The following is a 27,924-nucleotide window of genomic DNA, read 5'->3' as shown; positions in this document are numbered from 1 at the left end:
ACTGCGAAGAAAATTATTTATTTTATTTGCTAAATCAGGAAATTTGCTTTTTCAAATAGAAACCATCGAAGCGAAAGGATGAATAACTTGAAAAGCATCCAAACTAGAGCATTGTAAAAGCAACGCGTGAACGCCTTGGGTTAAATGAATAATGCAAAATATTTCCAGCGTTAGATTATCTTTTTCTACCGCGATGAAACACAGAGGTAGGCGGCTTGAGAAAGTGGATCGACGCGTGGTAAACGTTATGGCCCAGAAAATTATAATCACATGAAAACTTACAGTACGGTCTGTATCTATGCTAATTGCTGAAATTAACGCGAACGACGATCGGGTTCGTTGAGAGGCAGCTGGTAATTAAAATAATCGCGAGAGGAAAGGCGGATACGTTTGATCAAAGGAACCTGTCGCCAAGCGGAAACGGGTCGGTTAGAAAAATTGTTGTTAATGCTGAAAGAAAGTCGGTCAAAAGGTTGTAAAATAAGGCAAATAATCTGTAGATTGAATTTGGGAAAATTAGAAATTTAAGTAATTAGTATTTTAATTATTCATAGCCAAATAAGATTTTCAATTTCATCATACAAAAATGACTCAGGTATTTGAGTAATGAATCATACTAATAATTTTTTTCATATTTTCTCAAGATATTTATGCATCATTCTGAAAATAGTATTTGTTAAAAATTCTGACCATATCTGATAATGTGCACCGTCATAATTAAAAATAAATTATAAATGTTGCACCAAAAATATATATTGCCTACCCATTCGAACATCATTACGAGTAGCCCCATTTCTGTTCTTTATTTATCGTCACTTCAATGGAACACCAGTGGTCTGTAATCAATGACCCGTGACACGAGCATGGTAAGTGTACCATCAGTGTTACTGGATCATTAGATTGCCGATACAGTTGCAAGATAAATTATAATGATGGCAAAACATGGATTCAAATGACACTTAGGCTCGGCCGAGTTTTATGCAGTATTGAATTAAGAGAAAAATTCAACTTCTTTGCATAACTGCTTAAAACTGTGTACACTCAGTCCCATCGAAGTAGTCGCAGTGAAGTTGGCTACATATCGGCTCACCAACGCTGCGTGAATGCGTAGTGAATTTGTAGCAAACTTCACTGCGACAACTTCGATGGGACTCAGTGTACATATTAGAATTTTTAAAAGACAATTATTAATATTAGAGAAACAATACTTACGCAAGAAAAGATCTGACCAGTCTTATCTCTTCATCTTTCTATTGTACATTTCGAAAGACAGGAACAGAGAAACGAGTAATTGTATACCGTGTGATATAATGATTTGTAAAAATCTCATTGCATTACGCTTATCTATCAGTGAGTCATCGATGGTTGATCGTAGCCACGGGTAGGGAGTACTTTATAGAGGGCTACTCGATTCTAGAACGAATAGTGCAAGAAATATTTCGTTTCATTTCCTGAAACTTTTCTAGTTGGATCTTCGAGGCTCTTGTTACAAGTCTGGAAAAGTTTCCCAGCAATTTCCGGACGGTTATGTCCGAACCGTGTTATCGGAACACCTTGCGAAACAGTTATCTGGAAACGGCCGTCTCCTGTCCATTATCGATAACGAAACCAGTGGTGATAAAATGGTTCGACTGTGCATCGACTTCTGGGAAAGAAAAGTTGCTCCTTTCCGCTGAAACCAATACGGAAACCGTTTATATCCGCAGTGTGTAAAAGTGTGTTAAATGAAAAAAGGAAAGGGATTACCGTACCTAAATTTCTAATTTAATTAAACATTTTTCTGAAGATCAATTATACCATAATAATTTATCATCAAAGAATAATTCTTTGACACGATTCAATGCCAATGCCAAAGACTACCTGAGAAAATATTTTATAAAGATACCTACAATTGTACAAACATATTATTCTGGAGATAAGAGGTAGAAGAAGCACTTAGGCCTTTGGAATGGAAGAAAATACAGTAGCTGTGTGAGCATTGGCCCAAAGGCTAAAGTGAGTCATTGGCGGTGAAATGAGTGGAAAGGAGCCCCTTCTCTACGAAATACATAATTAAAGCCGAGTGTATTTAGAAGGGAGAGCTGTCCTCTGAATCAGCTGGTGAATAAGGGCCTCGATCTCGGGTCTTCGTGTTAGTCATAGCTTTATTACGAATTTTGAGGTATGGGTGTTGGCGTTAGACATAGGATACTGAGAAGGGATAGTTTGTTGGGAACTCGGAAAAATATTAGTTTCAATCAATGGCAATTTTAATACACTGTTAATTGCACTTGTGCATTCCTCTCTTTCGAAGTTCGAAACATCCTTGTTCTTATACGATTTCATGACATAAAAGTATTACAAAATGTCACTTGTGGTACATCAATTTAAAGCTTAAGTTTCGACGAAGATATTTGCATAATGATTTTATTGATATTCTAAATACAAAATGGCTGGTTCTTCGTTGAAGTAAATCATGATTTAACCAATTTTCAGTTTAGTACCGAATGTCTAATTTTAAGTATCAGCCATTTTGTGTTAAAAATATTTAGGGAACTTTTATGTAGTCATTTTTGTCAGATTTTAAGCTTTAAATTGATGTACAATAAGTGGCATTTTGTAATACTTTTATATCATGAAATCATGTCACATTGCAATCTAATACTTTTCTAACGGAGACATAGCAACGATTCGTCATATCTAAGTGGCAGTGAAAATTTATTTTATCATAAAAGGATTCATAAATATGAAAGTCTATTAACACCTAAAAACTTGATATTTGCATATTGAAACTTATCTGGAATGCACGCATGCACTTTACAGAGGAAAGAAATTAAAACGAGAGATCTTTATTAGACTGCAAAGAATTTAAAGACTAAACATGTCGGCGTGCTTCACGATTTCTTCGGTATGCTTACAGTTTTTCGTGCAGCTTCTTCTCGTTTCTTTCACGAGGTTCAAAGCTGTCGAGCATTAATCACCGTGTCTTACTTTAACACTCGGCCCTGCTTGTTCTTCATTACGTTTGAACAGTTTCCTTTCTGACTTAAATGAGCGCTGCATATTTACAGATGATAGTAATTAAAGGTAATTAATAGATGCTAGTAATTGAAAGTAAAGAAATAGGTGGAATATATTATATACAATAAATTAAACACACAAGAGAGTGGCATTAACTTCTCTAATTAATACATTTTATTAATTTCATTAATATAAAAATATACAAATAATGTAAGAATAACAATTTTTACTCTTTTTTCTGTCTTGGTTAATAATAAAAGAAAAAAAAGACGAGGAAATTTTTATTTTTGTAAAATGATTCTGGTCCCAGGATTGGTGGATCGTTGTCCCAAAATAACTGATGCACATCCAATGGTTTAATCCAGTACCTGTGACCATATCCCAAAACACATTGACCCGTAAAATTTTACGCCTCATAAGATTTCTATTTCGAAATGAAAATCGGCCAATCGTGAAGGAGGATCACGTTTGAGGTCCGTTGTTCATCCCCTCCAGGGGGAAACGCAAACGCAATGGATTTTCAGGAAATTAACGGATGTCCTTTAGTGTTATGGAAACAGTAGAGGGATATGGATTTCCATGAACCTTAGAAATTCTTGGTTATTCATAATTACTTTAATTTTTATTACTGTCGTTTTATCTTTATTCTCAGTGAGTCGAATTTCAACGTCAAATTAATTATTATTTTATGAAAAAGTGAAAGTTATTTGGTGCCTTTCGTGCAATGAAAATAAGGAGATCCATTTTTTCAAGTAAGACGTAACAATAATAGTTTAAATAAATAAATAAATGCTTCTTGTGCATAGACATCGTCACTGAAATATTAAGGAAGAGAAACTAATTATACTTGTAATAAGAGTAATTAAATTTCTATTATTCATATCATAGAAATAAATACCAGAGTAATTCGATTTCTTCAAAAATTTCCAGAACGGAAAGTCGTTAGAACTTGAACGATCTCAAATGATGTACACAACCATAAATACTTATGGTATTCAAGCATTTCTTGTGTCTGCTCTCTCTCAGTTCATAAATTAGTTCATTAGCAGAGGTTATTAACCTCGCAACAGAGCAACGACCTCTTGTTATCAGTATTACAACAGTGACACTAAACATTCCCTTTGTTTTTCTGTTTCAGGTGAGTGGAAAACAAACATTGTACACGCGTTGTCGCCCTACGATCGTTATTGTATCTTGACGGTGAGTCGTACTCGTTTCATTCACATTCTTTCCTCTCGTTATTTCGGTATCGCGCAACTAATGCGAACGTTCTTAATTGACAATTAGCCACACAACAGGTTGGAAATTTAATTGTCGCGAGTAAGCGGTGTGCTGACTGTTTAATTGCGAATATTTCGAGCAGACGTATCCTAGAAAGTTTTTAGAATGTTTTAACCCTCGGACGGCGGACCATGGATAGTGCTCCAATTTTAATTTAATTTCGTACTTTTCCGAAATTTTACATTATTTCTTTAAAAATTATTCTTCTAACATATGAAACTCTTTCGTTTCAAAATCATCCGTTTAACTTTAGAAGAACTTTGTTCGCTGAATTATTGAATATTCATGCCAGACATTCTAATGTTTCTTCTTTCTTATTAGCTTTCTAAATTATAGCATCTTCATTAATGCTTCGCGTTAGAGTCTGTCTTCATAAATGAGTAACTGAATTATCTTAGAAAAATGAGTGAAATTATGGAAGGTAATTCAATAAAATGTTATTGAATTAATAATTCAAATGCAAGATCTTTGAATAATAATTGTTTATTCATTTTTAAAATGTACAGAGAAGAAACGACCAGTTTCATATCCCGTGCCAGAGAAATGATATTTTTGCCCAGTCTTTCCACGTGCTCGCGTTTGTACGCCACGATCCGCTCGCCGCTCTGACGAACGGTCTTTCCGCTCGGAATGAGTTCAAAGATCCCATTCCAAGAGTGGACCCGCGCCGCTTCTCGTTGAAACGGAACTCTAAATATGCCGTCGAGGAACTTTTATTGCACCGTGGTATTTTTCCGTCCCCCGGGAAGAACTGTGCGTAGAAATCTAAACCTCTCTTCAGATTTCCAAATTCAATACTGCGGATGATTTTCTAAGGCCATTATTTAGTTTAACCCATTCACTGCCAGGCAAATTTAGAACGTTTCCCCCTGGGCGCCAAGATTTTATTTTGAGGAAATGTAAGTTATTATTTTGATAATAAAAGGCGTTATTGTGTAAATTTGTTTAAAAAGAAAAAATATTATTATATACATTTGTAGACTTTATTCGTCAACGGCTAAATCGAGAATGATCTGTTTTACATCTTTTGTTAATAACATTCGTTGCCGTGGAAAGTTCTGGGATTGCCCAGGGCCACTATATTAATATGACTGTCCCTGCAAAAAATTGTAGACTTTATTCGTCAACGGCTAAATCGAGAATGATCTTTTGTTAATAACATTCGTTGCCGTGGAAAGTTCTGGGATTGCAGGGACAGTCATATTAATATAGTGGCCCTGGTTATTATATTATTATTACAAATATATTATTATATTTTCGCTCATTCTTTCTAATAATTCCTAATTCAAACAGCTTTATAAGTTTATACTTATTCCGTGACGAATTGCAACCAATCTAAACTTGATGCTCAAAGTACGAAATATCTCGTAGCTGGCAGTTTTGGTACAGACGCTTACTACGAGATATCTCGTAGTTGGCAGTGAACGGGTTGATTACCATTTTTAAAATGGTACAAAATTTCACTTGAATAGTTTGACATGAATTTGGTAATTAGGCTAATATCATACGTTCAACGTCACAATTTCACGAACATTCTAACGACTGTGGGTTACTGATTGCTTGATAAATAATGAATGCACGTCTATACACATGTGGTGGAAGAACGTAGTACCAGTGTATCACGCGAGTCTTCAATTATTACTGCACGTTGAATTATTTTGTTTGCATCGTATGCAGGATAAACCGTTGTCCAGCGAGTAGGTTTGATTGCGCGAAACAAGTAGTGGGTAGGGTAATTTAGCCGGCGATGGGTTTGATGATTAGAAGTACTCTTTTTGTTGCTACTTTACAGAGAAATTAGCTTCCTCTTCCCTTTCGTTTTTTTCACTGTACATTATAAGTGTTATGTACGTGGGATGTTTTCTTCCTTCATTTTTTTTTTCTTTTATTAAGTCCTTAGGGACTCTTGTACATTATGTGTTATAATTTTTACGAGGATTCTTTATTGCTAATGGCTGTAAAACAAATAATTGAAGCAAGCAATCTTTCTATTTGAGAGGTTGATTAGTGACATTAGGATACTAATTTCTCTATTTTCTATATTTCTCTATCATTTCTATAGAAATTCTATGATAACATAACAATAGCTTGGATTTAGTAAGTCTGTAACATATTCATAAATTGCACCCCATATTTTCACCCTCTCTTCAAAGAATTCCAAGCAGTAAAAATTCCGCTTCTGGCTGCAGCAGAACAGTTTTGTTCCCGATTAAAAGAAAAAAAAATGAGAAACCCATAAGAGGAGCAGGGACAAGAGTGCAAAGAGATGAGAAACCAGAGGAGGGAAAGCATCGTAGCCTCAATGATCTCAACCTCCCACGTTCGCTATAGTGTCGCGGTGACTTATTGCTCAGGCATTTGTAGAAGAAATTGCCGTGTAGAAAAGCAAGAGGTAGAGGTTAGAGAATGGAAAACTGCAGCAGACGTTGCTTAATTACAGGCTGACTCGAAGGTGAACGAGCTCGTGTCGTGGACATTGAATTAATTATTATCAACGTGACCAGCGTTCTCTCTTGATAACTTGATCTTGTCGCTGACTTGTTATTGTTGTGCCTTTCAAAGATCAGCTTGGATAGAGAATTGTAAAAAAGGGGGTTTCGTATTTCCTTGTCGAATCGTGCTTTATTATTTAGCAACTTGATATTGTCAGAAGTGGAACACCTGGTTGAAATGCTGACTATTACAGTTTAAACTCGCGATCAAATGAAGATTTCCCAGGAAAAATAGTGATGTCCAGGATTTTCCACCCTTTCTCCTAGATATATTCGGCTGCCTGACTTTTTCCCTTAGGCGTTCCCGAATAATAATATCGTCGAAATGAAAATTTTTAGAATTCCTGTTCCCCTTTCTTCTTATTAATTTTTGGCTAATTCTGTTGATCATCAGCAAACTCCAATGAACGTGTCAAACCTTTTGATTTTTTAATCAAAATAATCTATCAGATAATCGTTTAGTAAAAAGTTTACGGAAATAACGAGAAACGTGACAAAATGTATTACTTAATTTCTTAAGAAGCTAAACGAGTTTCTTTGTACAGTCACGTTTCAAGGAGGCTGTGTAAACGTACCTATGAAAAATTTATGATTCTTATGAGCACACTTGTGTTCATACGAAGATAAAATTATAAAAGAATCTGACATTCAATAAACAAGTTATGTGTATATATAATTGATAAAGAAATGGAAGGTAGAAGATATTAAAATTTATGTAAAAGACTAAATTTTAATCAGCTACGAAATGTTTCTAAAATTCCATCCAAACTATTACGTTGAATATTAAAAGTTATTCTACCTTGTTATAGAGATTCTTAAATAAGCCAGCGGTTAAAAGCAATGAAGCGATTACGTCGAAAGTAAGATTATTAATCCATGCTGTTGTTGAGAGGGAACCTTGCCAGCTCGTAATTTAATGGTGGCTTAATCGAAAGAGAAAGCGTTTAAATGAAATTCCGGTCGATAGGTTTTGCCGCGTACCATTGGACGAGAAACATTCGAAATGTCACTTTATAATAGGCCGTTGCGATTGAATGACGCCAATGACGCGAATTCCTGCTAACCAATTCCACGTGCACCTGCAGCACCTGCGAATTAACCGTCACTGAATTAATCATTAACGACGACGACACCATGCAAAATAAAATATATAGCTATTTTTAGAAATAAATTTCCAATTCCCATTTTTGTCTAAATATCCAAAATCGAAATATTAAAATTTCATTCAGTTATAATAAGAAGGTTTATTATAAAAGTCGTTATTGTAGTATCTAACGCGTTAATTAATTGTAGGCTTAGAATTTCCAATTCCCATTTTTGTCTAAATACCCAGAATCGAAATATTAACATTTCATTCTGTTATAATGAGAAGGTTTATTATAAAAATTATTACTCTAGTATCTAACGCGTTAATTAATTGTAGGCTTAGAATTTCCAATTCCCATTTTTGTCTAAATATCCAAAATCGAAATATTAAAATTTCATTCAGTTATAATAAGAAGGTTTATTATAAAAGTCATTATTGTAGTATCTAACGCGTTAATTAATTGTAGGCTTAGAATTTCCAATTCCCATTTTTGTCTAAATACCCAGAATCGAAATATTAACATTTCATTCTGTTATAATGAGAAGGTTTATTATAAAAATTATTACTCTAGTATCTAACGCGTTAATTAATTGTATGCTCAGAATTTCTTCTTAACGAACCAAAAAACAAAAAATAATACTTTGTATATAATTAACTGTTTACAACGTCCTGCTCGTGAGACACGTGTCACGGTTTCATAATTCCATAATAAAAAGGCATCTTAACACGGATACTCAGCGGCGATGATTAAACTTTCATGAAAGTCGCGCGATTTTAGATCGCAATTACAACGTGCATAGCACATACGACAATTACACGGCGTAGGATCGTTGAAAGAGCGAAGAACACGAGAGACTTTATAAACATTACGTTCGTGAACATTGCTCGACATCTGCATGTGCACGCGCAGCTGTAGACCGACGCGTTTCGAGAAAGCCGCTCGCATCTGCCTGGTCTTCAGGGTCGCGTGCCCGACTCTGCTCCAATTATCCTTAATTATTATCGCGGTAATCATTATTACCGGAGCGGAATGCCGATCCAGCGACGCGATAATACCATGGGGACGAGTGTGTTCCTCTTGTTCGCATTGGCAACCGTAACCGATAAGCTAACGCGATCGAAAGAAAATTAATGATACAAAAAGGGAAGATTTATCGAGGCTTAAACTCTTAAGGACATGTGTTTATACTCGAAGATACTCATTATAGTTACTTTTTTAACAAATTCACCTTTTTGAATTATTATTTCCTCGGGAACAGAAGAAATACAATAAATACTGCAACACATTAAAACTGCTTTGTTAGGTAGTTAGAAACGGTGGATTGTTTAAATGCGAGGTACGCCAGGCGGATGTTCATTGTTCGATTGGAAATGAAAAATGTCTATCCGTGAGTCACGATAGAACACGTCGCGATGTTCATTTTCCCTCTATTATGCAAACGGACGCGTGTGTAATTGAGAAGAAAGGTATTTGTCTATTCGTGGTTGATTATGCTGAATTATAATGCGGGTATAATTAAAATTCATTTAATTCATTTGATTCGTTCGATTCATTTGGTGGAAAGTGTTTGAATCACAGACTTTTTATTTTCATTAGAGAATACATATGATATTTAGGAAATTTTATCAATTTTGTGAGGAAGGAAATTAACGAACGAGGAGGTTGGTGTTAAATGGGTCAAAGATTATTTTTCATCTGAAGCCGACAGAAAGCGTGATTGAAGCACAGCATAAGGTTGTTCTCCACTCGTCCATGAAACAAGTACTTAGTATTTCCGATTGCCAGGTTCGATTCGAGGGCCTCTCGTGTCCCTTGGAACCGTTTCTCGTCGGAGACCCCTTGAAAAAAGGGCCCACTTAGGGCCCCCGGTATCCGTGAACAGGCTGAAAGAAACGAGAGTCCTCGAGCGACGCGATTGCACACTTTCAGGTCCGCGCCTACTATTCGCTCCATTAAGCTCGAATCGACCGTTTAGAAATGAAATTCACCTAACGTTCTGCGTTCCTTTCGTATTTCACCAAGAAACATATTGCGGGACACTTTATTCCTTTCGTGACGAAAATTTAGGGATTGTAATTATCCTCGGTAACGAAAGAGTTTTTCAATTCGAGGAATTATTACTTTGTTCGAAAATCATAAAACAACGAGTGTGGTATGACAAGGAGGTTTTTTTCTCGATACTAGAATCTACGTGATCGACGTGATAGCAGGAAGTTATTTGTAATACCGATCGATCGAGCGTAATCATTCTCGGTGCACGGCAAGTAATTATTAAAGCGCAACGATGCTGCTTTTTAATATTCTTCGTTAGTTACTGGAAGTTGCTGTCTAGGATGGTGGTGGCTTGAAAAATTCACCGGATGCCACGGCGCGGAAGAATCGCGCGTTTGAAACGCGAGGAGGAACGTCGAACGTGATTTAAAAGAAAAGGGAAAAGGAAGTATCGAAGGATAATCGTGTTCTTCCGACGCGTGTTTTATTCGTTTCTTTCTTGTTGATTTATAGTTTTCGTACACCGTTAACCCTTTCGAATAGCAGCCATGCAGTAGCAATTCTGAATGAAGAATAGGATTATTAATTTAATTTTTTGTTCTTTAATTTTCAAGTTCGTTTATTAAAAATTTTTCTTATAGTTTAAAAATTAAATTAGTTCATAAGTTTTCTGCTAAATTCGATTATTAATTGTCTAATTAACTGAACTTCCCGCCTGGAATATTTCCATTTTTCAATGTTTTAATAAATGTCATTAATTCCCTTCGGTACTTATATTACTAAGATGATTACATCTTGCTTGTTTGTATTTTCTTATAAATAATAGCTTTAATTTTTTATCACTTTAAAGCGCAAGTTCTTTTTCATCGTACCGATTATAGGAAAGAGAAGAACGTCCTCTCGGTAGCAATTAACAGCATCATCCTTAATCGAGCACGATTATCCTTCGCTACAAGTTGCTACAAGATCAGACGCTGAATTACGATCAGCTTTATTACCTTTATTAGCGAGTGATCGCGTCGTGGATATTTGCTTTATCAAAAAATCGAGGTTGAATCTCAATGAAAGACTCAACTTCTCAAGGTAGACTAGCTGACGCGTGTAAAGAAAGATGAAAAGTTGTTTTCCTCTGCTTGCGAGCTGAAGAAGCGCATAGTTCAAGGTCCTCAATGCAAAAATCAGTTTTATTTTATTTTTTCTTTTTTTTTTCAAAAGAAGAGCTTAGAATTTTTCTAAAAGAAAAGGAAAATTAGGGTAACAGCTGATTTAATCTCAAGCATTCTAATAAGCAAAGTACCATTCTAATATAAATTAAAATTCTATTCGATGATATAAAAATATAATCAGAGCTATGTTTAGAATCAGTAATTACCCTATTATTTAAAACCATTTTGATCTCACTTTGATAGTGATCCTTGACTTTAGTATTTCGAAAAAATACATCTTAAATAAGTTATAATTAAAAACAGCACTTCTGACCGATGTTAGCTGGAAGGAGAACGAAAAAGGTAATCAGTAGGAGGAAGCGTGCCGATGCTGAAGAGGATCTCGAGGTGGGCTGACACGGTGGAAGTCGCTCGCGGGACCCACATCGCGAGATAAAGCCTGTTTACCTGGAAGGGAATAATTATTCGAAGGGAACCAGTTCCTTGCGCATGGTTGCATGTGCATCCTCCGCCGAGAAGTCACCGTGAAATATCGTTGGATCGTGTTCCCCGGGGACACCGGGTGCTTGGTTCTTCGTTTCTGGGTACAAGGCCGGCATTCGATTCAATTAGAAGTATACTATGGATCGTATACGATCAGATTGTTCGTTGCTTATTCCCTTTTCCATTGCTTTGCCTCCATTTTTAACAACTTGTTCATTTTATTTTTTAATTCATTAAAAATATCACAGTAGAAAGTTCAATATCAGGAAGTATTCGTCGTAGACATTTCAATTGAGAGGAATTACCTTTCAACATTCACTGGATTAATTCGATTAGCTCATTCCGTGTTTCGATGTTTAACTTGTATTTAATTTAGAAAGGCAGTTCAGCATGGAAAGCGATTATATAAAAGGGGATCATTCTTAATAGCAATTAAGCAAAGCAGCGAGTGTACAATCGATGGCCACGTATTTGAATATTAATAGACTAATTAATATTCATTAGCGATTCCGGAAGGGAACGAGGTCAGTAAAATCTCTCCTTATTAATCGACTCCTTTGACTCGATAATTGAGTACTCGCAGCTATGTGTGCCATGAATTCATCCAGTAATAGTCTGGTCAAATTCACTGTTCCTCTAACATTCATTTCTCGTACGTGTAATTAAGACACGCGCTTAGATCATTAATATATGTCGTTACCTTATTTGTATTTAGACGTTGCATTATTAATGCACTGTGTGTAATTAAGAATAATATTGCATGGAAATTTTATTATTATAAAACTTAAATAAATAAAATATTTCAATTGAAAAGTGTTTCAATTGAAGAAATGAACAAATTTCTTGATTATCCATCGTTTTAAAGATATAAAAGATTTATAAAATTCCTCGACGAGAAGAGTAAATCTAGTCGAGCATAATATACTCGGATCAAATCTTTTTGTAACAGCCGTTCAGATAAATTCTCGCTTCGTATGCACTCTCGAGTGCAAGTTGGTCATTCTCGCAACACGACGCACGGCGTCGATCCCACGCTCTTTGCATAACGTGACTGACCTACCGTATCGTCAATAGCAGCCTGTTGCACGTGAACAGGGTCGCAGAAAATTCGCGTGCATTCCGTGAAAAAGACAGAGAAAAACACGCATCGTACGACCCCCGGTACGATACGTCCGATAAACCGTTCGGCTTTCCACCGATTTCAAGATTCCGTCTATCGAACATCGTATTTACCGTGAAAATCATGGAATTATCGACGAAGATGTATGCGTTTGATAAGCGCGGACCACCGAAAGCATAAACGATTTGCATAAATTTTAAAGGATATCTTCTCTACGGGATATTCTTCGATAGCAATAGAACAGAAGAAATCGAAAGATAAGCGCGATGGAGTTGTCGAACAGGAAGCGGTCGGTTTTACAAGGACAATTTACCTTTTTGCCCTTTCCACCCTGTAGGAAACTCGTTTTCATCACGGTGATGCATCACTGTCACGATTTAATGAATCTTTACAATTGAGCCTTGCTGGAAAAAGAATACATTCTATATGTACGATGAATTGTAGATTTTTGTATTATTAATTAATTTAGGAAACTCAGGAATACCATTCTGTGTCATTGTCTTCTTTATTTTTAGTGGTATTTTAAATTCCTAATTTTAGAAATGTTTCACTGTTGCCAAGTTTGCGATAATAAATATACGGATAAAAGAACTAAGCAGAACAATGGGGGATTGTAATTAGATGATATTAATTCTCGCGTTTGAAATGCACGAGCAAATGAAAGGAGAATTTAATGAACGTGAGAATTCAGTTGTTAGCTTGACATGTTTTCTGAAGGGCGCGTTTAATATCATTTGTATAGAACGCACCGTGCGAAATCGGATCCGTCCGATTTGACGCGGTCATTAATCGTTAGTAATTTACACGTGGCAGACTGTCAAAACGGCAAATGAAAAGGGAAAAGAATGACAGGGAAACCGTGACACAGGATCGATACAAAGCTCCCTGCAGTGAAGAATTAGTGTGTTTTTATTTGTTTTATACGAACGCCAAGGGTGGGTCTTTGTTTTGAAAGGGTGTTGAATATTGACCGACACTTTTAGAATAAATTACTGCATTTCTGTTGTATAACTAGTTAGTATGTTTAGAAATGCAAATTAGGGTGTCATTGTCAATCATTTTCTCTAAACTCTAATAATTGTAAATGTGCAATGTTATTATAACATTGATGGACCTTTTCTAAAATTACGAACTTGCAAAATTCATTTTCTTAAGTTATCATATCGAAGATCATTATTTTACTCATAAATCACGCCACACCCGTTGCCATTTCAAAGGGCTCCGATCACAAAAAAGGGAAGAAGTAACAGAACGATCTTCTGTCATTGAAACGGAAACCGGTGACTGACTGGCGTATCATGAAAAAAAGGATGGCTTTATTAAAATAGAAATGACTTGACGGGCGTCGCGGAAGAGATTCACAGAGAAACGAAAGGGAGCAACATCTGCTCGCCATGGTCTGTCTTCTATGTCGCTTTGAAGACCCGCCTTTTGCTCGTTTGTACACCATTCACGCCTCTCTTATCCACACCGCGTATGCGAATCGAAACTACCCCCTTTGAAACCTCCTCGCTGCGCGATAAATCGTAATCCATGAGGGGTATTTCCACCCTGAACACTTCGAAGTGATAGGCAAGATTTTCTTTGAAAAATATCGAAACAAATCTGATTCTATTTAAATGAAACGACACGTGGATGGTCGTGTATTGGCTGCACGGTGCATACGCGTGCATATCAACACGATGCATTAGCGCCTTATGCACTTTCGAATTGAAATCGAGCGAGAACGGGAAAAACTCGTTCGCAGAAACTCGAACACGTTCCCGGAACTTTCTTCGCGCAAATCAAGGCAAACCATAAATAACACCGCAGTGATTTATATGATGTAGGTGGTGCTACACGAGGGTCGAACACCTAAGGAATATTATACTTGTACGTGCAATATGCAGTTTTAATAATGCATTTCAATGAAGTATTTATCGAAAAATTTCACGCCAATCAAAGAAGATAAAATGAATTTCTCGTTTGAAAGAAAAACACATATTTTGTTGTATTTTTCGAAAGTATTTTGAGAGGAAAATTTGAAATAGGCTATTGATTTTTTAACAATGGAGGCAGATCCTTCGAGTAAATTTAGGCCTTCAAATTTGTTACCAAAATTTTAATATAGGTAAATTGGAAAGTAGAATCTGACGGGATGAAATGAAATTCTTGAATCTAGGACGCTTAATCGTTAGCAGAATCTCCATCTGCTTAATATGTATCTCGCAATATGTCAGGAATAACAAATGCGTCCTTAAATAATTAATCACGTAACCGTGACTCCACGCTGTTATTCACAGGCTTCCATCATTTCGTAAAATTCGCCCAAATTTCGTGGACGTTGTTTGACGTTCGTTTGACAAATGATCCTACCTCCGTTCTACATAGAATCGCATATGGAAAAAGTGTTTCTAATGGCGATCGATATAAAGCCTCTGAATTTATAGTTATCTATACAATGAGAAAGCTGGTTCACGCCTCAGCCAAATATGTCCAGTTGGACGAGAAAATGCAGAAAAGCTGACTGAAACGAATTGATGATTCCTATGGGAGGAGTACAATGAAACATAATGTTCTGTGCGATCATTGTGATGGAAAAATCATTTCAATCAATGTGTACACAGCAAGGTTTTTTATTATTGGCTTTGATATAATTTTTTTTATTGGAGAGATTTATTTATTTTTGATAAAATAGATAATAAATTAACAGAAATGAAAGATTGAAATAGTATTTTTGAAATGATAAATATATTAACACTAGAACTATCAAAGGGGTCAAAATGACTAGTTTCCATTTTCTTATTTTAAATTATAAATTTTATCGAGGTATTTTTATTGAAATGTATGTTGGCTGTTATCGAGCTAAAGAATGTTTATCTATTTCATAATCTACATTATTTTTAACTTAACAATAAATGTACATCAAACGTCGGTAGTTCTAGTGTTAATAATAATCAAAGATAAATTATCGATCAGTGATAGAAATAACGATAAATTTGAAGAAATGATTTTTCGAATGAAAACAGTCTCGTTTACTAATGAAATTAACACGGCTTGGGCGTGAAACATCGATATCAGTGTGCTCGTATTTGTTAACCCCCCGTGCAGAAAAGTTCTCTCTGGCGACAGCTCGATGAAACACGAGCGAGTAAAAGCGGACGTTTACGTCGGCCGCGGACAATGCGTGCAGCCGACATAAATTGCGTTTGGTCATCCTTCGCCTATAAATAATTCCACGTGAGGGACAATGGAACGGACAGCTGAGAACAGGCTAAAAAGCGAGGCTGGCAGCTTGCACGAGGCGTTGTCGCGACACCGATAGCTTTTCGATGGACTGGTACATCGCTGACGCGAGAGAAATAAAGAGAAATCGAGAGGCTGCAGTCGGTGGTGAAAAGTCGAGAGACGAGGCAAAAGTCCCGAGGGAATATCAAAGACTACCCTTCTGTTGCATTCGATTGATTCGCTTCGATTCGCGGTGTTTTAATTGAAAAAATTCATTCCTTCGATCTGGTTGACTGAATTACTTTTCTATCGGGTAGAAATATTAAATTGGTTTGGAATTTTTTTGCAATTTTTATAAAATTTAAGTGTTTCTATCCGATAAAGTTTCATTTGTTTGACAAAATTATTTCTAATTAGTTTAATCAATTTTTCTCGTTTAAAAACATTTTACTTACAATTAGCCTTTCTTTTGTGTCTTATTATGTGTGGTCATTTTCATTGTAACAAAGTGTTAATAATATATGTTTCACGGTGAATGTTGTATGGCTGCCCATAAAAGAAAAAGAATTGAGGGTGAATTTTGTTCGTCGTTACTAATGACTATAGCATTGTGAATAACCCTATGTCAGTATATAATAGAGCGATAAATTAAACGTACCAACCCCACGCGTACCATCGTCGCATTCTTTCGCAAACGTGTTAACAGTCATCATGGGGTTAATGGCGTGTGAATCCCATGAATCGTGGCCGTTTAGCGGTCGACTTCAATAGAAACCAGTCCGTCTAGTTAGTCGTCAACTTTGATTCTTTTTACCGAATGCTTGCCCATGGAAGTTAATATAATTATAATTTTCTTGCATTTATAAAATAATTGCAATATAAGTAATACTTCTCGCGCCATAAACTTCAGCGGTCAGAAAACGTGTTAACGGTTTTCGAAATTGTTTCCTTAAAATATAGATAAATAATCTATTAATGCCGTGTCGTCTAAGAAAAATTTAATTTTCAAGGATAAAAGTATCAGAAAACAAAAGCAATTCGCGATCGGTTGCCTGAGAATCAGGCAGAAAGAATGGATCCCTTGTTACGTGATTTTAAGTTCACGTGAGAACACAAAAGGTAGAAAGTTAAACGCTTCTCGAATAACACGAAGTAAGCAACGTAACCCTTCCATCCCTTCTGGTTCCCAGAGCAGAAAAAACAACGAACAGTTATGTAAAGAACGGAAATCCTTCGCCTGAACCTAACTAAGAGACATTCGAGTCCAGTTTTAGGTTACTGTCCTGTAAGTTGATCAACGTGTGAGGAGCAAACAGGGTGGAATATAATTTCACATGGAAAGTATCAAAATATCAAAACACTGCAGCAAATTATTCGAATTATTATAAATTTGCAATAGACGAACGACGCATAGAAATTTTGTTTAATTTAAATAAAAATTCGTCGGTGGATCGTTTGTTTACACTCTGCCAGCTCGTGGTTCACCTTTTTCATGAATACCGCAGAAACAGGTTCACCTTTGACCCCTAGCTGACATCAAAAGCGTAATTAATCCTTCAAAGTTCAAAGCAGGCGGGTCCCTCGATGTGTTCCGCGGAAATAACGATAGCCAACGAAAAAGAGAGGATAAAAAAGTGGAAATAAAAAGCAACCTGCGGTTTTTGCGTTATTTTGGTGCAAAAGCAGCTTCTCCAATCACAAAAGACAACCACCGTGTGTTTTTAAATAACGAATACCGTCTGGATGGTTGATGATAAATTCAAAGAGCTTAGAACTCGAGCATCTACATACTCAGAACTCGTGCATCTTGTTCTGATACTCATTTTTTACTTTCGCTCTTTGTTCATGAGTTAATTTCTCTTGTTCGTAAATAGAATTTTCAATTTAACGTCACCATGTAACTCTAAATATCACTCTAAATTAAAACTACATACTTCCTTTTTATAATACGCCCTCTAACGATGACTAAAGTTTCCCTCAAAGTTAACTGGAAAAAATTCTCTTATCGAATTTCCGTCGTTCCATTAATCCTCCTGTCCGAGTTTCCCAGGGAGGAAGAAAATTTTCTCGAGTCTAGTCGCTAGACTATTCCGGATGATCTATTAAAAGAAATTCTACAAGAGACTGGAGTTGCTCCTCCTCGGTGCATTGTCTCTCGAAGAGACCTAGTACCTCTCTAATGGGGAGAAGAAATTCTTGGTTGTTCGCCAAAAATCCACGGAACGTGAAAGGAAAATTCTCTCACGAATTCTTTATGATTCAAATTTTTCATGATTTCCTTAATGAAAAAAATTACGATGAAGTAGGAGGAGTTTGAATTCTTAACCCTACGATGATAGCAGAATCGTTTTAGATTTTATAAGAACTTCGGTGATTCTCTGAATGTTAACGCAAACCGTGCGATATTTTATTCAACAAAGAATTTGATTTTTCGACTAGCCGGCAGAAAGCAAGGAAAGAATGTCAGGATCGTAAATTTGTGACCGCTTCTTGTCACGGTCAGCCAAGCGAGTTTTGCTTCGCGATCTTATCGTTCAACTCTTTGTGTGCCATTATGCGATACGTGGTGTGATGTGTTCGAGTCCGAACGATGCTTTAGGAATCATCTTTGATTATGGGAGAATCGAGGAAGGTAATGGTCCTGGTAAACGCGTTAATGAGCAGCATGATTCACGCTTCTCAAGCGTAACAGTCAGATAAGAAATTGTAAATCTTTTTTCCTTCTGTAGTACGCCATTGAATTATTTATTGAAGATAAGGAAGAGGAAATAATTCTGTGTTTGATAAATTGAATTTTGTTTAATTTATTAAAATATCGTGTTACATGGTCCAATTTATATCAAAGGCCAATGGTAACGGTTGAATAGTAAAAGCTGCTTCTTCGTATGTTACGCATTGGGTGGTCCCATTGAATTGGGTCATTTATGAACGACTGAACGATATCTGTTGCAGCCGAAAATCGCCTCGACGTCGCGTCGGTAGCTTCTAAACGCTGCGTTACGTCATGCGACGGAATGCAAGAGGTCGACCTTGCGAACCGCACAATCGCGCATTGTGCACGCTGAATGGTTCACGATTCCATCAGCCTTGACTCTCCCTTAATTTCATCCTCACCATAGCGAATTCAATTGATTCACGTTGAATGTTCTCCGTTTAATTTCCAATTAAATTCAGGCTGATTTCAAAATCATTTTCCCTCAGCTATTTAAACAATCTTTGGATCAGCTAAGGTACAATATTTTATATTATTAGAACTAATAAACGGAGGGTCTTCGGCTCCCGAGATCAGAATTGAAATTCTTTCTTTTTTCTCCCCAAAAACACAAAAATATAGAATTCGTTACTCGCTCGCGCTCATAGCATAATTAGCATAACTAAAATCACTTCGTTCCGCCGCGCTTCCTCTCTTCTAATTCGCTAACGCGCCTATGTATCTAACGATCAATCTCTGCTGACCAACCCCCAACAGCGTGTCGTTCTAACAAGCTACGAAAAAAAAATCACTCGATGAACAATCAAGACGTATCAATTCAGACCACCAGTCGTTTCATTTTCTTTCAAAAGCTTCCCATTACACGCCCCGCTAATGGGTCACGGTAGTAGAACCCTTCCTCCCCTATTGTACCCCTGGCAACGTTCGAAACGGACCGAAATCCCTGGATCGATGGAATTTAGGGTGGTGCGATCGGCGATTAGGGAGAAAAGGGTTCGCAGTATCATTAATAAACGGTGACTCCTGGCTCGCGTGATCGCGTTGTTAGCGAGAAATACAAGTTGTACCCACGTCTCGTTTCAATTTCAATTCATTCGGCGAGCTCTTTGTGAGCCGCCTTCGTGTTGCGCTCTCCGAGTGCCGGGACAAAAGATGCGTTTTCTCGCTGCACGGGGTGCCATGCCGGTGCAGCTGCAGCTCGGTTCGCCGTATCCGCCGCGATGGAAAAGGCTCCGTCAGCCGCGAACTGCTACCCTTTCTGCCCGGCCAATTAGCTATTCATACTCGATTCGCGACGATGTGTCCTCGAGCAGGCGAGGGCGTGCCGTTTGTACCGCTCGCGACTTCTTCCTCTTTCCGACGATCGATCTTTCGCTCTTTCGTCACACGAATTCATGTCAAAGGCTATTGATCGAATGGCATGTTGCTCGAACCCGTTCTTTATTTCTTCATTGTGCTCAGGTTTCTTTTTCATACGGAGATTTGAGAGTAATTGTTTAGAAGAAAGGATATTGTACTTACGATTGGTATTGAATTTTTGAGATTCGTGAATTGGTATTTTGTTTAACGGAGTTTCTGATTTTTAAACCAGGCTAAGCTAAATTCAATGTTATTCTATCGGGCGCGCAATGGCACTGATTAGAATTTATTTGAATTTATTTACAAAATGCAAATCGACGTAACACGTGACCTCAGACCGTCCGATTCAGGAAAGAAGAAAAAGAAGAAGAGGTGCACCGGTAGGACATCCTGTTCGTCTCCTTTCTTGTTAACAGTTACAGAAGAAGTAGTGCCCCTTTTGTTCGCTATTTTTCCTCGAACTCCATTGAATTTGTGTCACAGGTCGTCGTCGGGGAATGCGTCTATTCAGTCTCGACACGTGCGTCTTTCTTTTACCGCTTCGTGTTTCGTGGTATACACGAGACACGTTCAGGGACTAGTTTTCATGGATTTGGATGCATGAAAGTCCAGTTGCAACCGGTCGCATTCTTTTTTTTTTATAAACGGTGTTATTCTTAATTAAGAAAACGGAACCGACCACCAATTTGGCTGCAAATATCAAAGCCACACTCTTGGCCGAGAATCGTTCGCCCGCTGCGAGTGCAGCTTGAAATTAATTGAAATAAATTCGAGAATAAAGAAGGCTCTACCGGGGATCGTTAACCATGAAGAAAGTGAGGAATCTTTGTTGTCCTGAGCCTGGTCAGAAGCTGGATAACGATGAGGAAAGAGTCAGAGTAACTCTGTTGTGCCAAGAGAAACGTTTAAACCGCTGACCATAAACAGGAGAGGTCGAGAGGAAAGGTCTTGGGGGTCCTATGGAACCGCTTTGCAAGCGCGTTAATTACACGGCTCCTTTCTTCTCTCCCTTAGTTGATTTCCGTTGCCGGAAACGTCCGTGGCGGCAAGCAGAGAGCTTGAAAACGCTGCTCGAGAACTCGTGTCGAGTGGTTAGTTCGAACTAAATGGAGAGAACCGTGTTAAGGTACTTCGTGAATGACTTTTTCAATTAATCAAGCTATGTAATGGAGCTTTGAAACGTTTACCGATGTTTGTTATTTCTTTAGGGGTTGAACCCTAATCTTGGTACGTTCATTGAGTGATACAGTGGTTTTTGAAGCCATTTTCTATTGAAAGACTGATGAAATCATTTTTGGGTAAATTAGAATGTTCATTGTAATTATTCAAATTAATTCTTAGCATTTTTTTTATGAATTGCAAATAAAAAATAATAATAGAATTAAATTTATTTCTGGCTTTCTCCATGGTCCGCCATCCGAGAGTTAAAAAGGAAACATCGTTCAAATCTAAAATTGTTTAATAAAAATGAATCAAAGATAAATGGTCGATTTTAGCATGAATTTTGGAAAGCTAATGCAGACAGGATTATTTCTGTAACAATGTTTCAGTTTACTTGGCTCGTTGCCAATTACCATTTGTACTCGAAACGAGATACGATAATTAACGTGACCATTTACCCCCCAACTCGAACCGGAAACGCCCACTCTTTGAATTACCATGTGCTGAATTACAAATGTTCCAAATGTATGTTTCAGACACGTCCTACGAGAAGGCCTGTCGAAGGGGTAGCGCACCGGCCACCCCTGTCCTCGGAGCACGACCCTTGGACGTCACCCCCAACAGAATCGTCGTAAGTAGATTTCATTCGTAATCCTTATGGGTCCCTGTAATTTTCATTCAACTGTAATTTGCGATCTTTCGTAAATGCAGCCCTCTGCGACTAACGGTATTGTACGAAAACGAAACCGTTTTTAAGGGTAGTCGAAGGGCGCCCTTTTTCTTTCTTTTTTTTTATAAAAGTTACAATTGGGGTTATTATTTTCACGTGGTATGTACATATATAGAAATTTTTAAAACAACCATTAAACAAATGGATTTTAGTTAGCTTTTTAAGATGTAAATGTCAAATTGTGTTGCATCTGGAAATTTGGTAAATTAGCATATTTTAATTAACATTGGAAACGAGTTAATTTGCGTTAGTAAGTTTATGAATGTTACCTTTTAAATATTAACACGCAACCATAACGAGTTATTAATGAATTTCTTTTTTATAATAATTTAATTTTGTATACGCGATCGATTATCAGGAATTTTCGAGCGTCTGATGAAACGGGCGTTAATCGACGAACAATCCTGGCGGAGTAATTATTTTATCGCGTGTCGGGCTCGCAATTAACGTAAAGCCTTTCTTGTTCGCGCGGCGAAGAAGAGATCTCAGGCATGCAATCTCGAGGCAGATCCTTATCACGGGAAATACTTTCAACGAATCTGTCAGCGCTACGCGAAACTGCATTAGACTTGCAGATTAGATCTGACTCGAGCCTCGAGCTGACGATAGGGGACTGACTTTCTTCGGAATCCATCGTTTCTGCTCCGTTGCAACGTGTCTCGTGACACTAGAGGATTTGATCTGCTCAAAATTTAAATTTAAAAAAAAAATTTTTCTATGCATTTATTATACGTAAATCCAGAGAAAGTTGCATTCGATAGAAATTGAATAAATTAAAGAAAATTTTGGGGATAAATTATTTAAAAATGAAAAAGTACACAACGAACGTATCCTTTATAAAATCTGTTATTTAAGTATTCGTTACAATGAAATTCTTTTGTTGAAAAGAATCAATGGAAGAACGATGTTAAGTTTCCTCACGTATGTTAAAGATCTCTCAGAACCGTCGAAAGATAAATCCGGGTAGTTGAGTTCATTGTTGTAGCTTACATCGAACGCTTCCGGTTCAAAACACCGAGCTACGTTCGAGTAGCATTTCGTTTTCGAAGCACGAGAATGGAAACTTTGACTTGCCGATCACGTATCTTCGATCTTTCGAATCTTTCGGTGCATCGAGTCGTTAAGTTGCAGTTGCGATGCACCTTTCCCTTTATTTCCAACAAACAGGGTGTTGTACCTTTCAGCGTGTCACGTATTTTGTGTTTTTCTTTCGTTCTTCGAACTTTCGACTTGCTCGTACGACGTTGGAAATTTTGATGGAACTTCTTTACTTGGTTTTACCATGATTTGATTTATATCAAAGTGTAGGATTACTATGAAGTTTTGGGGCATAGAAAGTCTGACATGATTTCATGACGTAAAAGAATCTGAAAATAGTACTTGTGGCATATCAAATGAAAAGTTAAGGCTTAAGGAAAATAAGTTTTGTTAATATTCTTCGCACAAAATGGATGGTTCGTCTTTGAAACAAACAGTGAATGAACCAAGTTAGAGTTTGATCGATTTCAAGATTTAGCTATGTCGCATTAAGAAAATCAACGAAGTACTTATACAGTGATTTTTATTACATTTTAACCGTAAATAATATTCTGTTATGTCATCAATTTCCATTAGACTTTCTATATTTCAAAATAGGTCACCCTTTACTATAATCGACGATCCGCCATTTTGTATTAAGAATATTTAAACTTTAAACTTTAAATTGACAAGCCGTATGTGCCATTTTGTCGTACTTTTATGTCATCAAATTTCTCCTAAACGTCAACTTTACACCAACTTCTGTAAAAATGCATCGATGCAGTTGGTTCGATTGTATCAACCGTTCAATCTATGCAACTTTCCATCAAGTCGTGGTCGTGTTAACATTTAAACGAGCCAAGTCTGGTCGCAATTTCTCCTGCGATCCCGTAGACGAGCCTCTTCTGTTCTCGCGTTGGACGTCACCTTTGCCCTTCGCTTCAATTTCGTTGCGTAAACCGACACGTTCCCTTCCAAGGGTGGATGCAAAAGCGGACGAGGCAGTATGGAAAATATCGACCCAGTGTCGCGGTTGCAGGTGTTCTCAAATCTCACTCGGTGGATTGCTTTCGGGAACGTGTGTCGATTTACCTGTCGATGAACACAGGCGAGGGTGTATAAAGTTACCACCTGATACAAGTTACTTGCCTGCTGTTTTTCCAATGAAACTGGTACACTTCCTCGGTTACATCATTCCTTATAAAAGCAGCAGGATAACTTCTTCATAGAAAATTTAAAAAAAGCAGAGCAAAACATTTATGATTTTGTAAAATTTCCATCCTAGTTTCGGGTCCTCTTCGTAAATATAATACAGTTTCTAATTGTTTACTTTTATTACACGAAGAATAATTTGTATAAAATTTATTATTTTTATTAATTTTATAAAGGGACAAGTTGGTGCCTCTGTTTGAGGTGTACTGTGGATAAGATAAGGTAACACATCATTATCTCAGGCAGTGATAACGATTTATTAGCACCTATTTGCAAGGTTAATCAGAATTCTGACGAATCTGTTGATTGATTAAATCTTGACAAGGTATTGTTTAATCAGTATTCACGGTTGTTGATAAAGCTTTGCTTATTGATGTTTGAATAACAAATATTTGGAGCTTCTTTCCCTCTCTCTCTCTGTCTCTTTGCAAACTACATCTGCAAACTTTGAAGATGTTTCCGTGAATAGGGAGCTCAAAGTACAAGAATACTTTAACTCTTTGTCGAGGATAAGTTAGCGCACACCTTTTGAGGGAACAAAGGAAAAAACGGACTGGTTTTTTAACGGATAGGGTATACTTCACGGAAGGATCCGGTTAAAATGCGCCTTACTATCTCGAATCGTTTACGGAATTCCTGTTGCGATGAATGAGAAGGAGTAAAAAGAAGCGTGACTCTTGGAATTTATCAAGTATGCTAGATATCCATGGAAAAACTGAGCAGAGTTGTCTTATCGAATTCCTTTTCTGTCATGGTTGTGCGGTTGATACGTTTGCCAATGCTTTTTTAAATTCTTTGTTTTATTTAACCATTGATCGACGGAGCCTGGGTCAATCGTGACCCAAAATTACAAAATATATTACAAGGACATTAATTTAAAAGAGAGTAATTTTCCGAAAAACAGCGTAAAATGTAGAAAATTAAAATAATATCAAGTGCAAAATTAAATTAAAATTGTAACAATTGATAAGGACGACTAGCATTTTCAATTACCACTGAAAATTGAATTTTATAGATTTTGATTAGTGAGGCTGCGATCTTGAAGACCAATAGGTACTATTACAATCAACGTAAGACCATTTATTTCGCTCGATTTTCTCATTTGCAAAATGAGAAAAAGAAAATATATGTGTCATGATGAAGTAAGAGTAAAGAGTCAGCAATGATCTCAGGGGACTGGAGGGAATCTCGGTATGATTTCTTGTATCTGCAAGCCAGATTGGTCACAGTGGATCCCCAGCTGCGTAATCGAGAAGATTGAGAACCCCTCGAAGACGTTTTTGTCCTTCTTACCGGTGGCAACGACGGAGCAGAGGGGCTGAGAGGCCAAGGGGTGACCCGTTTTGCCTCACCTGAATGCAGGGGCAGGGTTTTTGGTCGTGGTACAAAGGTGCGCCCCAAGGATCCCTTGACTTCGACTACCCGGATGAGCAACATCTGCGCCAGTCGACGACGAGATTTTGCCGCGAAATCATCTGCTCACCGCGAAATCTCACCGATTCTCGAGTACTCTTCAATGCTTTCCTTCGTGCAACTTTCATCCGAATCTCGATTTCGATCGTTCTGATATCAAACGTTTCTTAACAGTGATTCTTCTTCTTCTTCTTCTTCCTTTTCTTTCGTTGTAAAACATTTTCAGATTGATGAGGAAAAGGTGTTATTGAGTTTTCCAAGAAGTTTTTGAGGATTTTAAATTGGCTGTTTGTAGTGTTTAAAATTGGACTGTGTACTGTGTTTTGTAAATGTGATCAAATGAGTGTGTTTCATGAGTGTGTATCATGATGCAAATTAGAAATTAAGTGGTAAAGGTGGGATTATACTTCTGTCATTGATTTGGAAGCTAATGATAAAAATTCTGATTTCAACTAATGCTGACTGTGTGACAGTATTTTCACGACACGAAAATTTCTTAAATCAATAAATAATTGAAATAGTATTTCATGATTGAAAGCCATATTTGATAAAGTAATTAAAAATTCAATATCTTTCATTTGTACTTTCACTACGACAACCAGAATTGTGTAATGAATTCATAAATCAAATTAATTTTAATCAGTCTTTAAGACACCTGTTGATTAGATACGAGATAATATCAATCGGTTAACGTTGATTAATTTTGAAGGTATGACAATTTAAAATGTTTAATGTAAAAAGAATGTAAATATAAAAAATTTTCCTGAGAATTATTTCAACTTAGACGATATCGAAAGCGTTGAAACGAGCTCTTGACAAGACCAACAGACGAACAATAATTTATCGACAGACAGTAGCTGGTAAATAAGAGACTCGTGGCCAAATAAAGGAAGATCAAAGACGAGACAGCTCGGAACTACCTCGAGGGTCGACGGCCTCGCGATCGACGAAAAGCGAAGAGCAACGTCTGTCGCTGAAAATATCGTAACTGCGTTTTCGCGTCTGCTCTAAAATTGCTAGCGAAACAGGAACCCATTCCAATCCAAACGGTAAAGAATTTCGATTGAAATTTTTCGTAAGAAACAGAAAATAATTATTTATCAAAATGAAATTAAATTCGAACCCCGTAGCACTATAACTGATCTCAATTTTAACCAAGGCGTTAATATCGCGAAAATTCAGATAGATAAATCGCGATGAATCGAGTTAGGGAATATTTAAAGAGCCTCTGTCGATTTAAATCCCTCGGAGGCAAGCGAGCTGGAGCTACCTGGCTCTACCTGGAAACGTTGATCCCGTTTTCGGGGATCAGGCGGAGATACCTGAAGCAGAGCAGCTGGAATTCACGGCTGGTGCTTCCGCGTGCGAATAGAAACCCTCGAGGAGTATTGTGCCGAAAAAGGAACTCGGATAATTCGCTTCGATGATCGTTCAGCAAAAATTGGGATTGAAATTTTATAATCATTGTTCATCCTCCAAAATTCAATAATTTGAAAATTAATGAGACAATATTCCTCAATAAAATTATTAATAGACAAACTAGATCGTAGGGTCAGCATTGGTTGAAACGGTGATTGAAAAATTCTAAAAAAAAAACATTTTTATAGCCACGTTATTTTTGAAGAAATACTTTTAAACACGCGCAACAATTCGATATCATTGAACGAAACTTGGATTGCACAATATCGTCGAAAGAAGCGAGTTCCGCTTAATCGCACTGTCAACAAATTGCGATCGATCTGAAAGGAGAAAGAGAGTGGGGAAGTGAAATTTCCCATCGAACTGGCAATTCTTACCTAAAGCTGAAACTGTACGCTTCGAAGCGAGGAGGAGCGTGCGACGCAGTCTACCGATTACACTGCATCCTGACATTGGGTGAGCTTATCACGCTCACACGTGCGTGATAACGTTCGTACGCGTTGGTGGCGTACGTTCAGTGAGAAGAAACGCTTTTCACGCGAACGGTGAACTCTTCCATTTTATATTTCTTCCGTAGTTTTCGATCTAGACAAACGGTAAAGAATGAGGTGAAAGAATAAAGGGTGACGTTATTATCGAAAAAGTGTGTATGAAATTTAGAAAATGGATAAATAAGTTGAGAAAGTATGAATTCACACGGAATGCATTTAGACTTTGCATCCTCGAGGAGGAGCAGGTCAAAGAACACAAAGTGACGAGGCGACGCGTTATTTTTCCCTGCTGGAATTTGTGGTCCCGGGCAACATCTGCTGTTGTTTCTCACGCATGTTCGCATGACCAGGAGAAAAATGTGCGTGAAACCGATGGAGGAGAACGAGGAGGACAAGGTTGTCAGCATGATCATCAACTACTTCACCGCCAGGGTAAATATACGTGTCAGGGGAGGTTCCTTTCGCATAAGTGATGAGGGTGTTTGCCGTTATCGTGGAAAAATTGCTGAAGTTTATTGGCGACAAAGCTGTTGTGCAGGATCTTCGTTGCTAGATAGCAATAAAGAACGAGGAACGAAAC

General features: G+C 37.3%; 1 protein-coding gene across 12 annotated transcripts in view; it reads left to right on the top strand.

Annotated features, from left to right (window-relative positions):
* Positions 1 to 27,924, top strand: part of LOC114878208 (disabled homolog 2-interacting protein) — a 214,863-nt gene that overhangs the window by 173,818 nt on the left and 13,121 nt on the right. For 11 of the 12 annotated variants that reach the window (XM_046288141.1, XM_046288140.1, XM_029191754.2 and 8 more), the window contains one exon: positions 21,599 to 21,693. In XM_046288141.1, the coding sequence (XP_046144097.1) occupies positions 21,599 to 21,693 (95 nt within the window). Of the gene's footprint in view, positions 1 to 21,598; positions 21,694 to 27,380; positions 27,777 to 27,924 lie in introns of those variants that run through there. The other variant, XM_046288143.1, reaches the window with a different exon arrangement.

Source organism: Osmia bicornis, chromosome 12 (assembly GCF_907164935.1).
Source record: "Osmia bicornis bicornis chromosome 12, iOsmBic2.1, whole genome shotgun sequence".
NCBI lineage: Eukaryota > Metazoa > Arthropoda > Insecta > Hymenoptera > Megachilidae > Osmia > Osmia bicornis.
The sequence above is the reverse complement of the archived record's forward strand: the minus strand, read 5'-3'. Positions and strand labels throughout refer to the sequence as shown.